Below are 16,790 nucleotides of genomic sequence, written 5' to 3'. Positions count from 1 at the left end.
CTGTTGCTCTGCACATTTTCCAAATCTACACATCCAGAATATAAAATCTGAGTTTCTGGAGATGACATTAACTGCTTGAGTATTTTCATGTTAAACTGTCATTTGCTCCTGTGAAAAATGTCTGCGACAAGTATTTGAAATACATTTATTTTATGCTAAGTATACTACAAATACATTTACATATTTATGTACTTAATATACCCTGCAATTGTACTTTTAGTGTACTAAATTGATATACTTTAAGTCTGCTAAATTGGAACAACTAATTTTATACTAAATTCACTTTAGTTATCCAGAAACAGTGCTGAGGTCCAACTAAAGATATACATAAGTATATTTGATTGTGTATTTGATACTTTAGGTACACTTTAAATATCTTTCATTTAAAGACTGATATTATACAGAGACCATACTATCACTAATAGTGATGTTAATATGTCAGTGAATATGTTAATTGATTTGTAGTATACTTAGTATGAAATAAATGTATTTTAAATACAAGAGTTTGTTCTTAAAAAATAAGTTAATGTACAGTCTGGAACTTGTTTACTTCTAATACTTTGAAATTGTGAGAATAGTCCTCGTCTAGTTGAGGGTTCCTCTACAGTTCTCTGCAGCACACAGGCAGGGGATCTTCTCATCCTCAATAGGGAATTTGTAATCGTAAGTGATCTCTTCATTTACACCAATAGGTTGCCGAGAGTAGATGACTATCTTCTTCTGAGCTTCTACAGCGATTACTTTGGCATAGCAGTTCGGCTATGGAAGGAAAAACACATAAATGAAACCAGTAAGCACAAAATGTTAAAAATGGAAATTAATTTAATTCATAGCAATCAATAAACAACAAAAGGAAACAATTCTTAGGCATATTGACAATGTATTATGAATTAATGACTTAAAAATGTTTCTGGTCGTACATTGCAACTGTGATTGATGAATCTTGCCAGGTTACCGCACTTGGTTGCATCAATTATTGTGTCCTGGTCGACCCGGAAAAGATAGCTGCTTCCAATACCCTCGTTTTCATAGCGCCTTTCACGCATGTCCGCTACCACCTACAGACAAGATTTAGGATATGATAATAATATACAAATAAATTTGTGGTGATCATTTTATAGCTTGAAAAAGGCTGTCACTGATGTTTATACTCAGAAATGACTGCTGAAATCTTAAAATATTTATTTTGTGTTTTGTGTGTCTCACCTGCCGAATGGTCTGGCCTACATATTCAATTATCATTTCATCTGCAGAAATCGGTTCCTCTGCAAACAGCCCCCAGTCATGAATACGACTCTTGCCAAAACGCAGCTTCTTCTTACGGAACTGCAAAGAGGGATATATATTTGTGCTTCATGTGGACCATACTGAAAAATGCCAAACTGGTCTGTTGTGGACTCTTAAGGCCCATTCACACCAAGAATGATAACAATAAAGACAACTATAATAACCATATTAATGTCCACACCAATGCACAATATCGTTCTGCATAACGAAAATAAATAACTGTCTTTCTCTGTATTTTTGCCTTGTTTTCCAGTACAAATAAAAACATTTACATGAGAAGCAAAATTACATGAAAGTGTCATTTTTGGTATAGTTGTGGTGTGCACTACCATATCCACATTGAATTAGACCGATTATTAAAACTTTATAATTATTGTATATGGAATCTTGTTTCCGCCACAGAATAAAAAGTAAAAAAAAGGTGAACGCGCACTTGACCCTTCGCAGGGAGCTTGATTGACAGGTGATCTAACCAATCATACTTCGCCATCTGCCATTTTGTCCGACAAAGCAGTCAGGAGAGTTAGTAGATTAACATGGGAGGATTTTAACTTGAAAAACGCAGTGTACTGATGCCTTTCAGCGGTTAAAACAACATTGCTTCTTATGTTCATTCATGTTTATTTGATGCTATAAATGAACTAGAAGGAAGAGATGATCGGTTCACGAGCAGCTTTAACTGATGCTTTACAGCGATCTGTCAGACACATTAAAGAGCCACAAAACGGTATTTATTGTTTACATTTCTTTCAAAAAATGACCAAATTTGAAAGGTGAGACTTTGTTTAATATGTTTAATATCAAAAGTAACCGAAAAGTAACCTGGTCTGTCCTTTCTGTCAGCGCGTTGTTAGTTTCCTCTGCTCCACGATGTATTTTTCACTGCGTGAGAACATGGTGTGGCGTGAGAGCGGCGTAGCTTGTCGGACATAGCGACAGTAACTAAGGGGGATGGGTCTTTGCGAACGGTCAATTCTGACTTTTTCTCAGAATTGCGTGATATAAACCTGCAATTGTGAGTTATAAAATCAGGATTGCGTAATGTAAAGTCACAATTGCGAGTTATAAAGTCAAAATTGTGAGAAATAAGACAAACAAAGTCACTTTTTTTTCATCAGAATTGGACTTTATAACTCACAATTGCTAGTTTATATTTCACAAAATGTTAGAAAAGAAGTCGAAATTGCGAGTTATAAAGTCAGAATTGCGAGATATAGACATGTTTTGCAAGTTTATATCACAATTCTGACTTTATAATTTTTTGTTGTGTTTATATCATGCAATTCTGACATCATAACACAATTGCGAGTTCATATCTTGCAATTCTAACTTTATTTCTTGCAATTGTGAGTTTATATCACCCAATTCAGAGTAAACATTCAGAATTGCCAGATGTAAACTTAACATTTTGAGAAGAAGGTTGCAATTATCTTTAAATTGTTTTATTCAGTGGTGGACACAAGCTTCCATAATTGTTATAGTTATCACACCCTTGGTGTGAAAAGACCTTTAATGTTTTTGTAAAAAACAAAAATTGGTGTTTCTTGTGGCTCTAGCATCTCATATGCTGTGTTATGCTGTTGTTGGGACAGCTGGCCTCACCTTGAGCTGGTTGAATTTGAGGAGGTCACTGTCACAGCTGAATGAGGACAACAGACGACGCTGTTCCGCTCTGAGTTCTGAACCTGATCTGGATGAAGGTGGAATCTGAGCTGGCACACTCTTTCCCTGATAGATCAGAACATAATTCTCAAATGACTCTCAATTACTTTTAAACGTGCAATTACTTTAAACCTTGGTCTTGGATTTTATACTGACACCCACTGGTGTGGATGCATGAAGGTTTTGACTAACTTTGTCAAATTGCACAACACACCTGGTTATGTTTCTACATGCTGACCATGGTAGAATAAAAAAGCTTCTTCTAGGTCATTGATATTATTGAGTCTTCATTTAATACCTCAAAGTAAAACTATGTAAAACTCTGTCATATCCCTATAACCCTATATAAACCAAAGTTATATATCCCTCAAAGTAAAACTGTTATATCCCTATAACCCTATATAAACCAAAGTTATATATCCCTCAAAGTAAAACCTTTTTGTAGTGAAAAAAATTAATTAGTGCACCTTTAAATCACTATATACAAAAGAACATGTTTACAACTGAATAGCAACCGTCATAAATGTTAGCAGTCAAATGTTAGCCTTTTTTCTGTTTAATTTCAATAATTTTGTCATTTACTGTTAGTTTTTGTTTTTTAAATAGCTCTAATTTATCGTTTTCCTCTAATATTTCATATTTTATTTTATCTTTATTATATTTCAAAAACTTAAACGAGTTTTATTGATTAGTTAACAATTACAACACTGTTTCTTTCTCACCTGAGTATCTACAACAAACTCATCACAGAGATATCGCAGCTTTTCCCTCTTGCTGATGAAGTAATATCCCTCACTACGTGCACAACCTGTCATGTGATTCCTGATCCCATCCAGCCATCTTCTTGGCCAGTCGTCAGGAGTGCTGGTTGGTGCAGCAGAGTCAAGGAACAAACAACAGAGCAAAATGCATTTGGAAAATAAATTTGACACAATGAATGTTGCATGACACAAATTACATTATCAAGTATTTTGAATATGACATGTTTTACATGTGTATTATGTGTTTAAGGATATGAGGATGTGGGATCCAGCGTGTTCTCCTCAACCAATCACATTCTTTATCCTGCACCACAAGCCTCTCATAGGTTGCCTTCAGGTGCCTGATCTCCTCCTCATTCACTCCTTTAGTCCACACAGCATGGACGATCAACTTCTCTCTTCTCTCAGAGCGTGGAGAGAAGATGAGGTGACGTCTGGATGATGATTCTCTCCAATTTCTCCATAAACATGACGACTCCTGAACTCTTTGATTCTCATTTAGTTTACATTTGTCTTCAAGCAAACGCTTCTGTCTGTGAGCTTCTGGTAATGTTTGTTCTGTCCTGATATCTGAGACACAATCCAAATGCCCCAAAACCTGATTTGAAGAAGATTTTGTTGTCACATTGTTCACTTGTAAGGACGAATGAGTATTTATATTTGGGCAGTGTCTTCTCCTTTGTAATTCAATCATTCGTTTCCTCATTTTAAGCCGCGCTCGTCGTCTTTTCAAGCGCGCCGAGTCCAAACACTCTGTTTGACGTGAGGGGATATGGCGGTTATGAGGTTCAAGCCCATTATCTATAATAAAATTGTTAGTTTGCGCATCTGACTGTGCGAAACCAGAGTTGTGATGATGGAGTCCACTAGCCCACAGCTCTTTATGCTGAACGTTTCTCTCTCCATGGTTTAGAACAGGTGGAGATGGAGACATGTCTCTCCCTGGAGTCCTCGGGATCATGCTGTCAGCACATGGAGACAGGATGGAGTTAGAAGGGCTTCCCATTCTTTGTAAAGCCTCTTGCAGTAATCCCGCTGGTGTTATTCCCTCAGAGTGATAAACGTGGGCAGGATCATTGAAGCACCCTGGTGTTTTTGGTGTTTCCTCATACGCTGGGTATAAGAAAGAGAGAGGAGGACAGTGGAAAAGGGGCGAGGAGGGAAGTTCCTGGATGCCTGTGGGAGAGAGAGGATGTGGTAATGGTGTAGGAGGTCCTGGAGGTAGAAAATGACCCTCAGCCTCCTCCATTTCCAGACATCCACCAGGTGTGTGTGGCAGCTCCAACTCCTCAACTGCAGGAGGTGAAAATCTACGCCCAAGCTCCATTTCAGGGTCACTGTCAGACAAGGATCCAGTAGGTGTGATGGGTCTAAGGTTCTCAGAATCCTCCAGTGTTTCTGTAGTGACTCTCTGGTCCTCTGAATCTGTAGAATATTGTGTCTCCAAATCATCTGAAAGCAGAAAGATCCATGAATTCTGGAACTAGCAACTACTTGATCTGGTGATTATTTATTTGATTAGTCTGATATTCCAAATATACAAATCGTCACTGTTGCACGGAAACCTCATATCTCTGTATTTTGTCCCCCCCATACATCATTACTGTTGGTCACCTTTTACATCTGTCTGTGGGTTATGCAAATATTTAACCAATGAAAAGTATTAAAAAGAGTTTGTGACTAATCCTCGTAACTCCATTAGATCCTCAAACTGCCGGTCAACCCTCATAACTCTACCCAGCCTCTATCGCGAATGAAGTGCTGCACATATTTTGGACCGTTTCTGCTTGTTTGCAATGCAAGGGTAAATAATGAACTGGTTCTTTGAATAAGTACAGCATTTTTACTCAAGAAACACTATTTTTCTGTATATAAAGGCTCATGTTTTATGCATTTGAGGAGAGGAAAAGAGTGTCTTAGTCTAGCATTTGTCTTCGAGACATTGCCATTACTATCTTAAATAGTCTTTAATAACATGAGATTTTGTCCAAATGGCAGAAAAAAATGTAGTGCCCACATAGATAACATTAAAGTTTATGAACTGTAAAACGTAATGTGATGCACTTACTTTCTCAGATGCAGACGTTCTAATGCGGACAAAACACGCATGTCTGAAATTTGCTGATCAAAACCCTCTGAACTTAATCTGTGCTTGATTTTTGGTAAAATGTTAATAATATTATGTGACAAATGCAAGTGTCGGACCATACATAAAGCCACAGTATCAACTTCGACAATACTGTGTTTAATTATTTTTTAAAAATACAGTGTTTTTATTTCCTGAAAAATTGCTTTTATTTTTATGTGAACCACACTTTTAGGGCTTTTTTTATTTTATTTGGTGTGTATTTAATAAAAACAATTGTTTTACTTTAACTGTAAAATGAAAAAAAAATTACGTCATAAAGTCTGCGTGAACCGGAAGTTGCAAACGATAGCGTAGGGTTTTACTTTAGCGCTCCTCCTCTCCATCTCTCACCCATAGCAGAGTAACGGTTTGAGGGGAGTGGTTAAGCGGTTAAGCAACCCAAGCCGTCAAACCTACATCATCAGAAAAAAGAACCATTCCAGACTACCACGGCAAACAATTTTTTTCTGTGTATTAACTTGCACGGATTAATTGTTCACCACAAGACTAGTAATATCCGCTAACAAAGTAAATAGGGTAAATTTTGATTTCATGCCGACTTTAATTTCATTTTCAAACGTTAAACCACAGTGCTTTTATTTTGACAAGGTGTTGACAAATTGATGTGTTTGCTTTAAAAAATGCATTTAAAATTGCATTTAAAATTGTAATGTAAATTGCATTTACATTTGTGTTTAGATATTTTCTGTAAAGTTGCTGTTGAAAAATGTGTATTGTAAATAATTGAAATTGAAAAAGTGTTGGAAATGTGTGATGGATCAGTGAACCTTACCTGACAGTCCTCTGTATGTAGGAGACGGTGGGCTTGGCAGCTCTGACTCCTGCTCTGAGAAGAATATCACTGGGTCTGGGAGCTTCAATTTGTTTGTTAAACAGTGTTTAACTGGGTCCTGTAAGGTGTATCTGAGAGGCTCAGATAGTTTCAGACCTTGCATGTACACTCTTACGCTCAGTTCCTCTTCTGGATCTTCTGCTCTCCTTGGATTCAAATCTGCAAGAGCAGAAACACAAATTACATTTCAAATGACATGAATTACAAATTACATCAACACTGATGATATAGGCATTTCTTAAATGTTCTGCTACACCAACTGAGGTCAGAAAACTCTGACATAAACTACAAGAAATTAAGAATTCTCAAAACATCTAGGCCTACGTATGTAATGTAAACTTCTATGTAATGTAAATCCACTAGTCTGAGTGAATATTTTTTATTACTAAATGTCCAGTTCAAACTATAATTAAGTTATGACCTATAATCTGTAAAAAAAGAAAAGAAAAAAAAAGTAACAATATACAGATTAAAAAAAGTATGTCTTTGTAATGCATGATGGTTTTGTTTTCATTTTGGAAACACAGAGGTTGATTTGTGCTTTATGTGAAAACAGAAAATCAATGAACTAACCAAACAAGTCATGGTCCACAGCACTTTCAACTGAATCTGGAGCAGAAGGGGTCACAGGGGGGCCGAGATCTTCTTCCCAGTGTGTGAAAGACGAGTAAAATGGAGAGTGAATCATCTCTTGGTTTTCCTTATTATCCTCATCTGAAGAAATCCATATCTCTTCTTCTATTCTCCTGTCCTCATGTGGAGTTTCAGGAAAAGATCTTTCACCATCCAACTGATCTTCCTCCCCAGAAGAAAGACTGTCTGAGGAGTCTGCGCTTCTGTCGTCTGAGGAGTCAATAACAGATGGAGAAAAAGCTGAGGAGTCAGAGACAGTTCTGGGAGAGACTAAGGAGTCGTATCCTTGGCTTTTAGAAGCAGACGAGTTTGAACTTGTATGGCTGATGGTATCTGGAGGATAAAAAGAGGACTATAAAAAAGTGGTCATACAAGATATAAAAAATATAATTATTTAAATAATATATATATATATATATACACACACTACCGTACGAAAGTTTAGGGTCAGTAAAAATGTAGAATGTTTCTGAAAAAAGTATCTTAAGCTTGCCAAGGCTGCATTTATTTGATGAAAAATACTGTAAAAACAGTAATACTTTTACAATTTAACATAACTGTTTTTTAACTTTAATATATTTTAATATGTAATTTATTCCTGTGGTGGCAAAGCTGAATTGTCAGCATCATTACTCCAGTCTTCAGTGTCACATGATCCTTCAGAAACCATTATAATATGTCGATTTGCGGCTCAAGAAACATTTCTTATTATTATAATGTTGAAAACAGTTGTGCTGCTTAATATTTTTGTGGAAACCATGGTAAGTTTTTTTTTTTATTCTTTGATGAATAGAAGGTTCAACAGATCAGCATTTATTTGAAATATAATTCTTATGTAACATTATAGAGATCTCTACTGTCAATGTTGATCATTTTAGCATCCCTGCTGAATAAAAAAACATAAATTTCTTTCTTTTTTAACACACTGCCTCAAAATTTTCAGCGGTAGTGATTTATATTTGTATGTAAATTAAATCTTATATTATATACATTATTATATATAATATATCATTAAAATAATGATTTTATATAATAATTAACAGATATCAATGAAAACCTGAATCTGAGTAATCTTCATCCTCTATTACACAGGTATCACTCTTCTTATCTTTATGTAGTTCATCAGCTTTCATCTCATCCCCCTCCTGAAAAACACAATAGACACAGTCAAACATGTCCATTAATGACAGGGGTCAATTATGAACTCTCCTAAATACAGTGTTATCTCCCAACCAAACATCACAATTTCTGCTCAATTATTTCAAATAAGTGAAACAGTACCTGATCAGACACATCAACTTCCTCAGATTCTGGATCCTCCACCTTCTCAGAATTCTCTTCATCTTCTTCCTCCTCACTTTCTAACACCAGTGGCCTGGAATGCCTGCGTTTCACCATGGTCTCTTCACTGGCATTTTTGGTCATGTCCTCTCCAACATTTTCTAGGGCTGTTTGCTGCTCTGGCTCTTTATGAAATAAATGTTTTTCAGTGTACAAGATCTACTTAAACTTAATACTGTGAGATATAAATTTATAATTAAAAGATATGTCACATTGAAATAAAGTCAGTGAATACATTCCCATAGTTAGATCCTTTTTCCACACTCAAAAATCAAGGGTTTTTCTTTTTCATGTGAAAAAGACAATGCCAAACTGACCTTCTTCCTCAGTTTGTTCAAGACCAGGAGACTGACAGATCCTTTTAACATCAGCGGAGTCCTGACCTAATGGATCCTTCCTTTTTAACTGAGCATAATGGGGGGTGAAAACAAAAACATAATGATTCTCAACCAGGCAGCCTCAGCAAACTTTCGAGGGGGTAAAATCATATTTTAAATACTTCTTATTTTAATTCACCCCTCCAACAACCCCAACACCTTTTTTTATTTTTCTTTGAAGAATCATGGCTCAACAAGCTTCTAGATTTGGAAAGGTTAGGTAAATTAATACATTTGTGTAACTCCATGGTATTTGTTATAATGTATATTCATTTTCATAGCCAAGCTGTAAAATATTTTAGAAACGGCGTAAAAAATAACTGTACAAATTCCGCATGTTCTGTTTTTGTGGATAATGGTGTGAAAACTTTTGAGAACCACCTCTTCATTACTCATTACAGTTATAAACCTCTTATAAATTTCCATTTTTAATTATAGGTGTTGTTGTTTTTTATCCAAAAATAATAGTACAGGCAATACCAAAGTGTTTAGCATGCACTGCTCTACAGAAAATATACTAAATCAATTATTCTATATTTTCTATATATATATATGAAGTACCATATTTGTACCTTAAATGATGGAAGTTTAATGGCACCATGCAGACTCCTGTGGCACATTTTTCCTGTGGCCAATACAGAGCCTTCTCCCCCAGCAGTCATTCTCAGGCATTGCTTCATCGGTTTAAGCTTGATGTCTTTATTTCCTCCTGATTTAACAGATGGGGCAGATACCTGGGGGCGCACAACATGATATATATGAAAATAATGTTGAAATGGTAATGGAAGTATAGATCGACTCTACACAGTTCATCACTACAGTTGAAATAAGAAACAAATCCCACCTTAGCTGCCTGTTCTTTGTCATCCCACCACTGATCAAAAGCTTTGAAGGCCACAATCTCAATCATCCTGCGATGTATGTCTTTCTTTACGATAGCCCGCAGCTCTGCAGCAACAACAGCTAGAACTCCATCCACTGTGGCCTTTTGGGGCAATTCTTTCATAGGGACGTACCCCGGTGGGGGCACTGAAGGGTCAAACCTGGGCATAGGGGGAGGAGGCCAAGGTGGCCTGAACCTTAACATGGTAGATGAACACCCAGCGGAAGGGTTAGGTGGGCGACGAGTCATGAAATTGAAAGATGGAGGGACGAAGGGGGGTGAGAATGAGGTTTGCCCTTTTGTTATTCTAGTAGGGATAGGAAGAGGTATTGCACTACTCTGCCAGTTAGGAGAAGGAGGACCCCGTTTTGTTGTCATATTAGGAGGCACAAGGGAGGGGTAGTGAGCAGATGGTGGTATAAGGATTGGATGTGGGGGCATTTGAGGAATTGGAGGGGGTAAAGAGCTCCTGTTAGTGCAGATCACTGGTATACTAGATGGCTGATCTGAAGTATCTTCATCTTCTTTTATGTTGACCTAGGGAAGAGATTCATATTGATGTAAATGCCTAGGGTTGTCTGCCATTCAGAATTGAATTGAGAATTCCTTTTATATTTTAAATACATTCCAGAATTTTAACTAAGGCAGCAAACAAAAGTAGATGGCAGTCTAGTTCTATCAATCACTTACAGTAGTGCTGGAGGATATCTTGGACAAGGGTTTCTTGATTGATTGAAGTTCATGTTCATCTTTTGCCACATCACAGAGTGGAGTGAAACTCGCATCCTCAAGGCTTTCTCTTGGATAAGAGTATGTATTGAGATGAAAGCCAGTATTATTTGCACTAGACGATGTTTGGTCACAATTTAGGACAACATCTATAGAGCAAGAAGGAGAGTGGCTGGGATCATGCTCTTCAGTAGCAGTCTCTGAGTCTGAACTCTCTTGGTTCAAAAGGGGCAGAACTGGACTTCCAGCACTAAGAAGCATCTGGATGCGAGAGTCTAGGCTTTCAGGCTTTGATTCCGGAGCAGGAGATTCAGGAGAAGGACACTGCACTATGGGGTCTGAAAGATCCTCTGTGGTTTCAGAGGAAGGACACAGTTTTGTGGTATATGAGCAAGCAGATTGGGCTTGTGGTGGACAATAAGTTTGGTTCACCTCTTGAGTTTTGCAAGATACTTGGGAAGCAATTCCATTGAAAATATTTTTTGAAGCATTGGCATTTATCTGCATATCAGAATGAATGTGATGAACATCCACACCAATAGCCTTTAGCTGCAATTTTTCTAAATTTGGAAGTGATGGTGGATCTTCAGCAACAGATCTGTGATTAACACTGAGGCCCTTGACTGAGCCAGTAAAGTTTTGGACTGTGAGCTTATCTGAATGTGATGGTGTGGTTGGACTTTCCTGAAATGTATTAAAAGGCACTTGATTGGCCATAGGTACAGAGCGGTGGTGACCTCCTCTGTATACAGGTCTATGTATATAGTGGTGTTGTGGCCTACGGTTGTATGCGTTTTGGTACTTGCTCTCAAGAGGTCTGACCCGGTGTCCTCCACGGACATGGTAACTAAGGTGAGAGTTGCGTCCTGGAGTTCTTTGCCTATTTGAGAAGCTACTGTTTTGCGAGGGAGCTCCACCTAGCATCCAAAAGTTTTGCACAGCACCTTGAATAATGCTAGGTTTATTTGAGACTGGTTGAGTCAAATGAACAGGCTGTTGCTGTGAAATGTTTGGGATGGATTGTTGAATAAAAGGGACATTGAAGGCACTGGTTGTCAGCGCAGACTCATTTGGGGTCCTTTCACACTGAGATGGTGTGCCTGGTCTACTGTGGGTCATAGAAGGCGTGCAAGGGGTATCTTGGTATTGAGGGGTCTGCCAGAAGCTATTAGGTGTGTCCTGATGCATGCTGGAGTAGGCAGTATCCATGGATAAAGGTGTAGAACAATCCAATGACGGAGAGCCATTAAATATTGAGGATGATGATGATAGTGTGTACGACAGCTTCTTCAGTGGTTCACAGTCCTGAAAGATTGAAAGAGATTTACAAGTGAACTAAAACAATTTTAGACAAGTTTTAATATAAAAACCTGAATTTGCAATGTCAAATGCACTTTCTGTATACTTTGTGAGAATCTCTTCTCTAACCATTGTATGTCTCTTCTGAAGTAACAACGAAGTTTTAAATTATTAATGTTAAAGGTTAAAACCAATATAATATAACATAACATAATGTAATGTAATATAATATAATATAATATAAAACAAAAAGCCATCCCTCAACACAGCTATAGTAAATGTACTTTTGCCAGAGGGATTCAATTAAAGTTCCAAGAGGTCAGGTCTCTTTATTTCCTTTACAGCGGTAATAAGGACAATACTTTTTTTGGAATTGTATATATATATATATATATATTCCCAGTGACACTTTATTTTACAGTACGTGCACTTGTGTATACAGTGTACTTACCTAAGAAAGTACTGGTTAATATAAGGTAACTACATGGGTTAAGGTTAGGTTTAGGCATAGGTTCAGGGTTACAGTTATTGTAATAACTATAAGTACTATAGTATGTAAATGGGGAACAGTAACTGGGGACTGTAAAATAAAGTGCAGCCATATTTCCATCTGGGGAGCAGTAGTACTTTGTAAAAGAAAAATATCTAAAACAAAATAGTCATCAAAGATGAGGATATTTGTAAAGTTTAGGCAAGGACGAAAAGAGGTGAGAATCCAGTTGCAGCAGTATTTATTGAAAACGAAAACAAAGACAATCCAAGTACAAGAGCAGGAACATGAAATATAATTAAAAGAGAAGGAACTCAACAGCTTCACACAACATGAAAAAACAACAACCGACAAACCAAGACTGAAACACATGGATATTTACACAGGAAGAAACAAGTTAACGAGGTAACGAGACACACCTGGGTAGACTAATCAACAGGGAAAACTACAAGGAACTACAACATGGTATTCAAGACAGGAAGTAAAACAAAATCCCAAAACCTACACAGAGCACATATGGCAATATTGGGTCTCATGAGTCAAAGCAGTGGCGTCTGAGAATTTAAAAAATAATAATATTTCATTAGTTGAGTCCAATTGGATATGAATATTAAAAGGCAAGATCAGGTGTTGTATGTATTAGGCTATTATTATTTTACATTTAGATACCTATGTATTAGATACATCTTTGATGACTATTTTGTTTTAGATATTTTTCTTTTACAAAGTACTACTGCTCCCCAGATGGAAATATGGCTGCACTTTATTTTACAGTCCCCAGTTACTGTTCCCCATTTACATACTATAGTACTTATAGTTATTACAATAACTGTAACCCTGAACCTATGCCTAAACCTAACATTAACCCATGTAGTTACCTTATATTAACCAGTACTTTCTTATGACATAGGATGCTAATTAATAGGCCTAATGCTAAATGTGGATAAAAAAACATCTTGTCACAAACCTGGTTTAAACGGTCAGAGCCATATACTGTATGACAGATAAAAATAACTATATTTACTGCATTCTCGGTTTCTGAAGCGGCTTTAGCGAAAGTATAAAAAAAAAATTTGATAAAATAACTGAGAGAGAGAAGCAATGCACATGGAACGGATAGGGCTTGAATGAAAAACGTTTTCATTTCACTTTACTTTAGATAAAAATATTAGATGAGCGCTTCTGGTGTGAACTGCTCCATTGTTTTGATGCGCTGCCTCTTTAATCTTTGGAAATGGTAAAATGGTGCTAGAGTTTTTGTCTCACGGTCCGGTTGGAACCAAGCCGGTGTTCTGAACCGGGCCGAGGTCCACTATTTGAGGATACCTGATTTAAACTAACTATTTTACATCCCCTAAAGATACATTTTTATTGTATTTTATTTGCTGAAATAACCTGTTGATATTTAAAAGGTGCTGATGAAAGATGAGCCTATCACAGATTAATAGGGGCCTGACAAAAGGGGGTGAAAAAGAAAAGAAATGCCTATGGTCTTGTACTCACAGTGAAAGAATCAGTGATGAAAGATGGTGACTGGGGTCCCCAGGCCTCTTCACCAACAGGGAGAGTAAAAGGTGTATATAAACCACTAACAAGCATATGGAAGTATCGATTCCTCTTCACACCTAAAACCAGTCAGTCAATAAAGATCATGAATTATATAATGCATGAAAATACAGTAAATGTGTCTGCATAGACATGTTTATGAAAACCTTTATTTGGAACTGATAAGGTAGTAAGAAAAAAGAAAGAGATGGAAAAATGTATTTACCTCTGGGGTCAAACTCCACATGAATGTTGTTTCCCATCACAGAAGTGTTGTGGAGGTTTTTTACTGCATTATTTGCTGCCTTTACAGATTCAAAAATGACCTTTGCTATTCCTAAATGCTTCTTATTTTTTGGATTGTATAAAACTTTCAAATATTGAACCTCTCCAAAGTGTTTACACATTTCAGACAGGAATCCATCTCTAATGTTGTCATTAAGCCTTGCAAATGTCAACTCCTTCGGCGCTCCAACATAATGCTCATCAACCTAAAAAAGTGATTTATTGAAATAATATGGCATTATTTGGTAAATCCAAGGCAATGTAAAACAAACATCAGATACACTTCTGCCCATTGTTTATTTACATAAATTGTATTGTATTTTTATATAAAGTGTTTTTGCTCCGGTCAAATTCATACCAAACACAATATCACAATTCTACTTTGTGATGAATAGTTCAATAACAATATCTGTCTATGGGGATCAGAGAAACTAGATAGATTTAAATTAGTTAGGTTAGTTTAGCAACAATTATAAATAAAACAGTAGCCTAATACATAGAATATTTTTTTTTTAAAATTATCTTGGACTCCAAACATGAAGAAAGTCAGTATCAATAGAAAATAAGGGTTAAATGTTTATCATTTTAAAAACGTTGCATTTACTGTAGGCAAAACATTAGACAATGCATCATTTGATACTGTATCTAATACTAACCTTGAATTTGGGGACCAGGAGATCTGTTTCTTTGAATTTTGTCCAAAAACGAGTAATTCTGGGATCTCGAACAACATCCACAGGGAAACATTCAGGATGCTGACAGACAGACAACAATTTAAGAACAATTGTTCAACAATTCAATTGTAGGCTACAATGGAAAATACAACTAGACTGTAAATATGGTAAAATTACAAAGGTCATTAAGTTTGATAACTAAGCATTAATGCAATACAACAACAATACAATAACGTTTACATAAATAGTAGTAGGCTACTATCGTTGTTCGCCTTGAAATCATACTCACCGGTGCGCTGAAGTGCTGTCCATCATATCGGTACACTTTCTGACTTCCGCTGCTCAAATCCGGATCAATAATCAGTTTGTAACAACTCCAGTTTGGAGTTGCATCTTCCAGAGGATCAAAACTACCGTTTTTTAATAATGTATCTAAATTGGAGAATCACAGTACACGATGAAAATAACTGTTTCTGCACAACGGAAGCACTGAGTCATGACTATAATAAGTAGGCCTACATAACACATATTTTGATACCCCTTTATTTCTTACCGTTATCTTTCCGTTGACCCTCCTTTTCGACGCTTTCGAACATGATTCGCAGTCATTGTACAATGTTAGTAAATTTCTCTTTATAGGACGCTGATTAAAAACGATATTCCCTGTAAATATCAGAAGGCTGTTGTCAGGAGTACACTGTAGGTCTTACGTGTCTCCCAAGAGAAGCAGCACATCACTGCTGCACAACAGGTGGGAGGAACCTGCCGCCACACCCGCACTGTCATCAGATAGACAGACACAAAAAAAAGAAAAGAAAAAAAGATGCATTGTGGATCTGCAGAATCCTCCTGCTAATATATCCTATACCAGTTAGGCAATGTGTGAGCAACACAAAATGTAGGCTAAATTCTAACGAAATATCTGCTACTGTAAAATATTGGATAAAAATATTGCAATAATGATTATACTTATGCCATTATTACCATTCATTATTTTGAAATACAGATTGTTTTGCTCTTTGCACAAAATAAAAATATAGTTTATTGCCATGTTTGTTGGACTAGACTGTTCTTTTATAATCTACTATATAAAAACCGTTATATTTTTTACTTAGAACAGCTTACTACTAGTACTACCCCAGGAGGAGTGAAATTTATTTTGCTAATCGATTTGCTAGCTGGGTAGGCTAATGGTGTTAACTTACCCAATGTTACAACAATTGATCTACCAGTAAGGATAAAATCTCCTGGGATGGGGAAACTTAGGTACTTTCCAGCACTGTCACAACATGGCTAATACATTCTCTAAAAAGATGTTGTTGAAGGATGTTATGAAAGGACAATGTTGCACTGAAACACACCATGAAAATTTTGGTCTAATTTGATACCAAAACGTAAGACTGACTGCCCCTTGACTAACTGCTAGTGGGTCATCAGATCTTAAGATACTGTCTTAACATAATGGCTATGTCCAGGATTCTCTGTCTGTAACAGGTAAGCATTTTTATTTATTTTTTGTAAATCAGTTTGTTTGTGTGTTATTTTGTATGTGGAAGGGTTGTAGCTATTCTAGGAAAATATATCGAAGATATAGATATAGATATCTATATATGTGTAGATATGCAGAACCCCAGAACCACACATCACAGCAGTCTGAGGACAGCAGCGCCAGGCCAGCAGCCTCAAACACGAAGTTAGGATTGCGCTGATGATTGTGTATCCCATGCCAACCACTCACCCTATACCCTTCACTATAACTATAAGCTCTATGTTAACAATTGCCCAACCCCACCCCATCACTAAACCATACCATTTATGATGCTATAAGCTCCACCCCAACAGC

At 36.7% G+C, this 16,790-nt stretch overlaps 1 protein-coding gene across 1 annotated transcript; it reads right to left on the bottom strand.

The window, feature by feature from the left end:
• Positions 1-8: 8 nt before the first annotated feature.
• Positions 9-15,737, bottom strand: setd1bb (SET domain containing 1B, histone lysine methyltransferase b). The gene is made up of 19 exons (XM_079638656.1): positions 15,501-15,737; positions 15,237-15,379; positions 14,930-15,028; positions 14,215-14,479; positions 13,947-14,068; positions 10,616-11,959; positions 9,887-10,462; positions 9,615-9,776; positions 8,983-9,070; positions 8,606-8,790; positions 8,382-8,469; positions 7,265-7,657; positions 6,632-6,850; positions 3,967-5,162; positions 3,672-3,821; positions 2,890-3,015; positions 1,207-1,326; positions 921-1,058; positions 9-759 (listed from the first exon to the last, which is right to left on the bottom strand). Exons 1-19 carry the CDS (start codon positions 15,541-15,543, stop codon positions 586-588), a joined length of 5,631 nt encoding a protein of 1,876 aa, XP_079494782.1. The 5' UTR covers positions 15,544-15,737; the 3' UTR covers positions 9-585.
• Positions 15,738-16,790: the final 1,053 nt, after the last annotated feature.

Source organism: Phoxinus phoxinus, assembly GCF_949152265.1.
Source record: "Phoxinus phoxinus genome assembly, chromosome: 15".
NCBI lineage: Eukaryota > Metazoa > Chordata > Actinopteri > Cypriniformes > Leuciscidae > Phoxinus > Phoxinus phoxinus.
The sequence above is the reverse complement of the archived record's forward strand: the minus strand, read 5'-3'. Positions and strand labels throughout refer to the sequence as shown.

Bases quoted from the DNA above. Each gene is read 5' to 3' on its own strand.
- setd1bb (XM_079638656.1), bottom strand. From the start codon at position 15,543: ATGTTCGAAAGCGTCGAAAAGGAGGGTCAACGGAAAGATAACG. The intron at 8,470-8,605 runs GTACTGTTTCAC...TGTGTTTTTCAG, and splicing joins AAGTTGATGTGTCTGATCAG to GAGGGGGATGAGATGAAAGC. The intron at 760-920 runs GTACGACCAGAA...TTCCTTCCATAG, and splicing joins TCATCAATCACAGTTGCAAT to CCGAACTGCTATGCCAAAGT.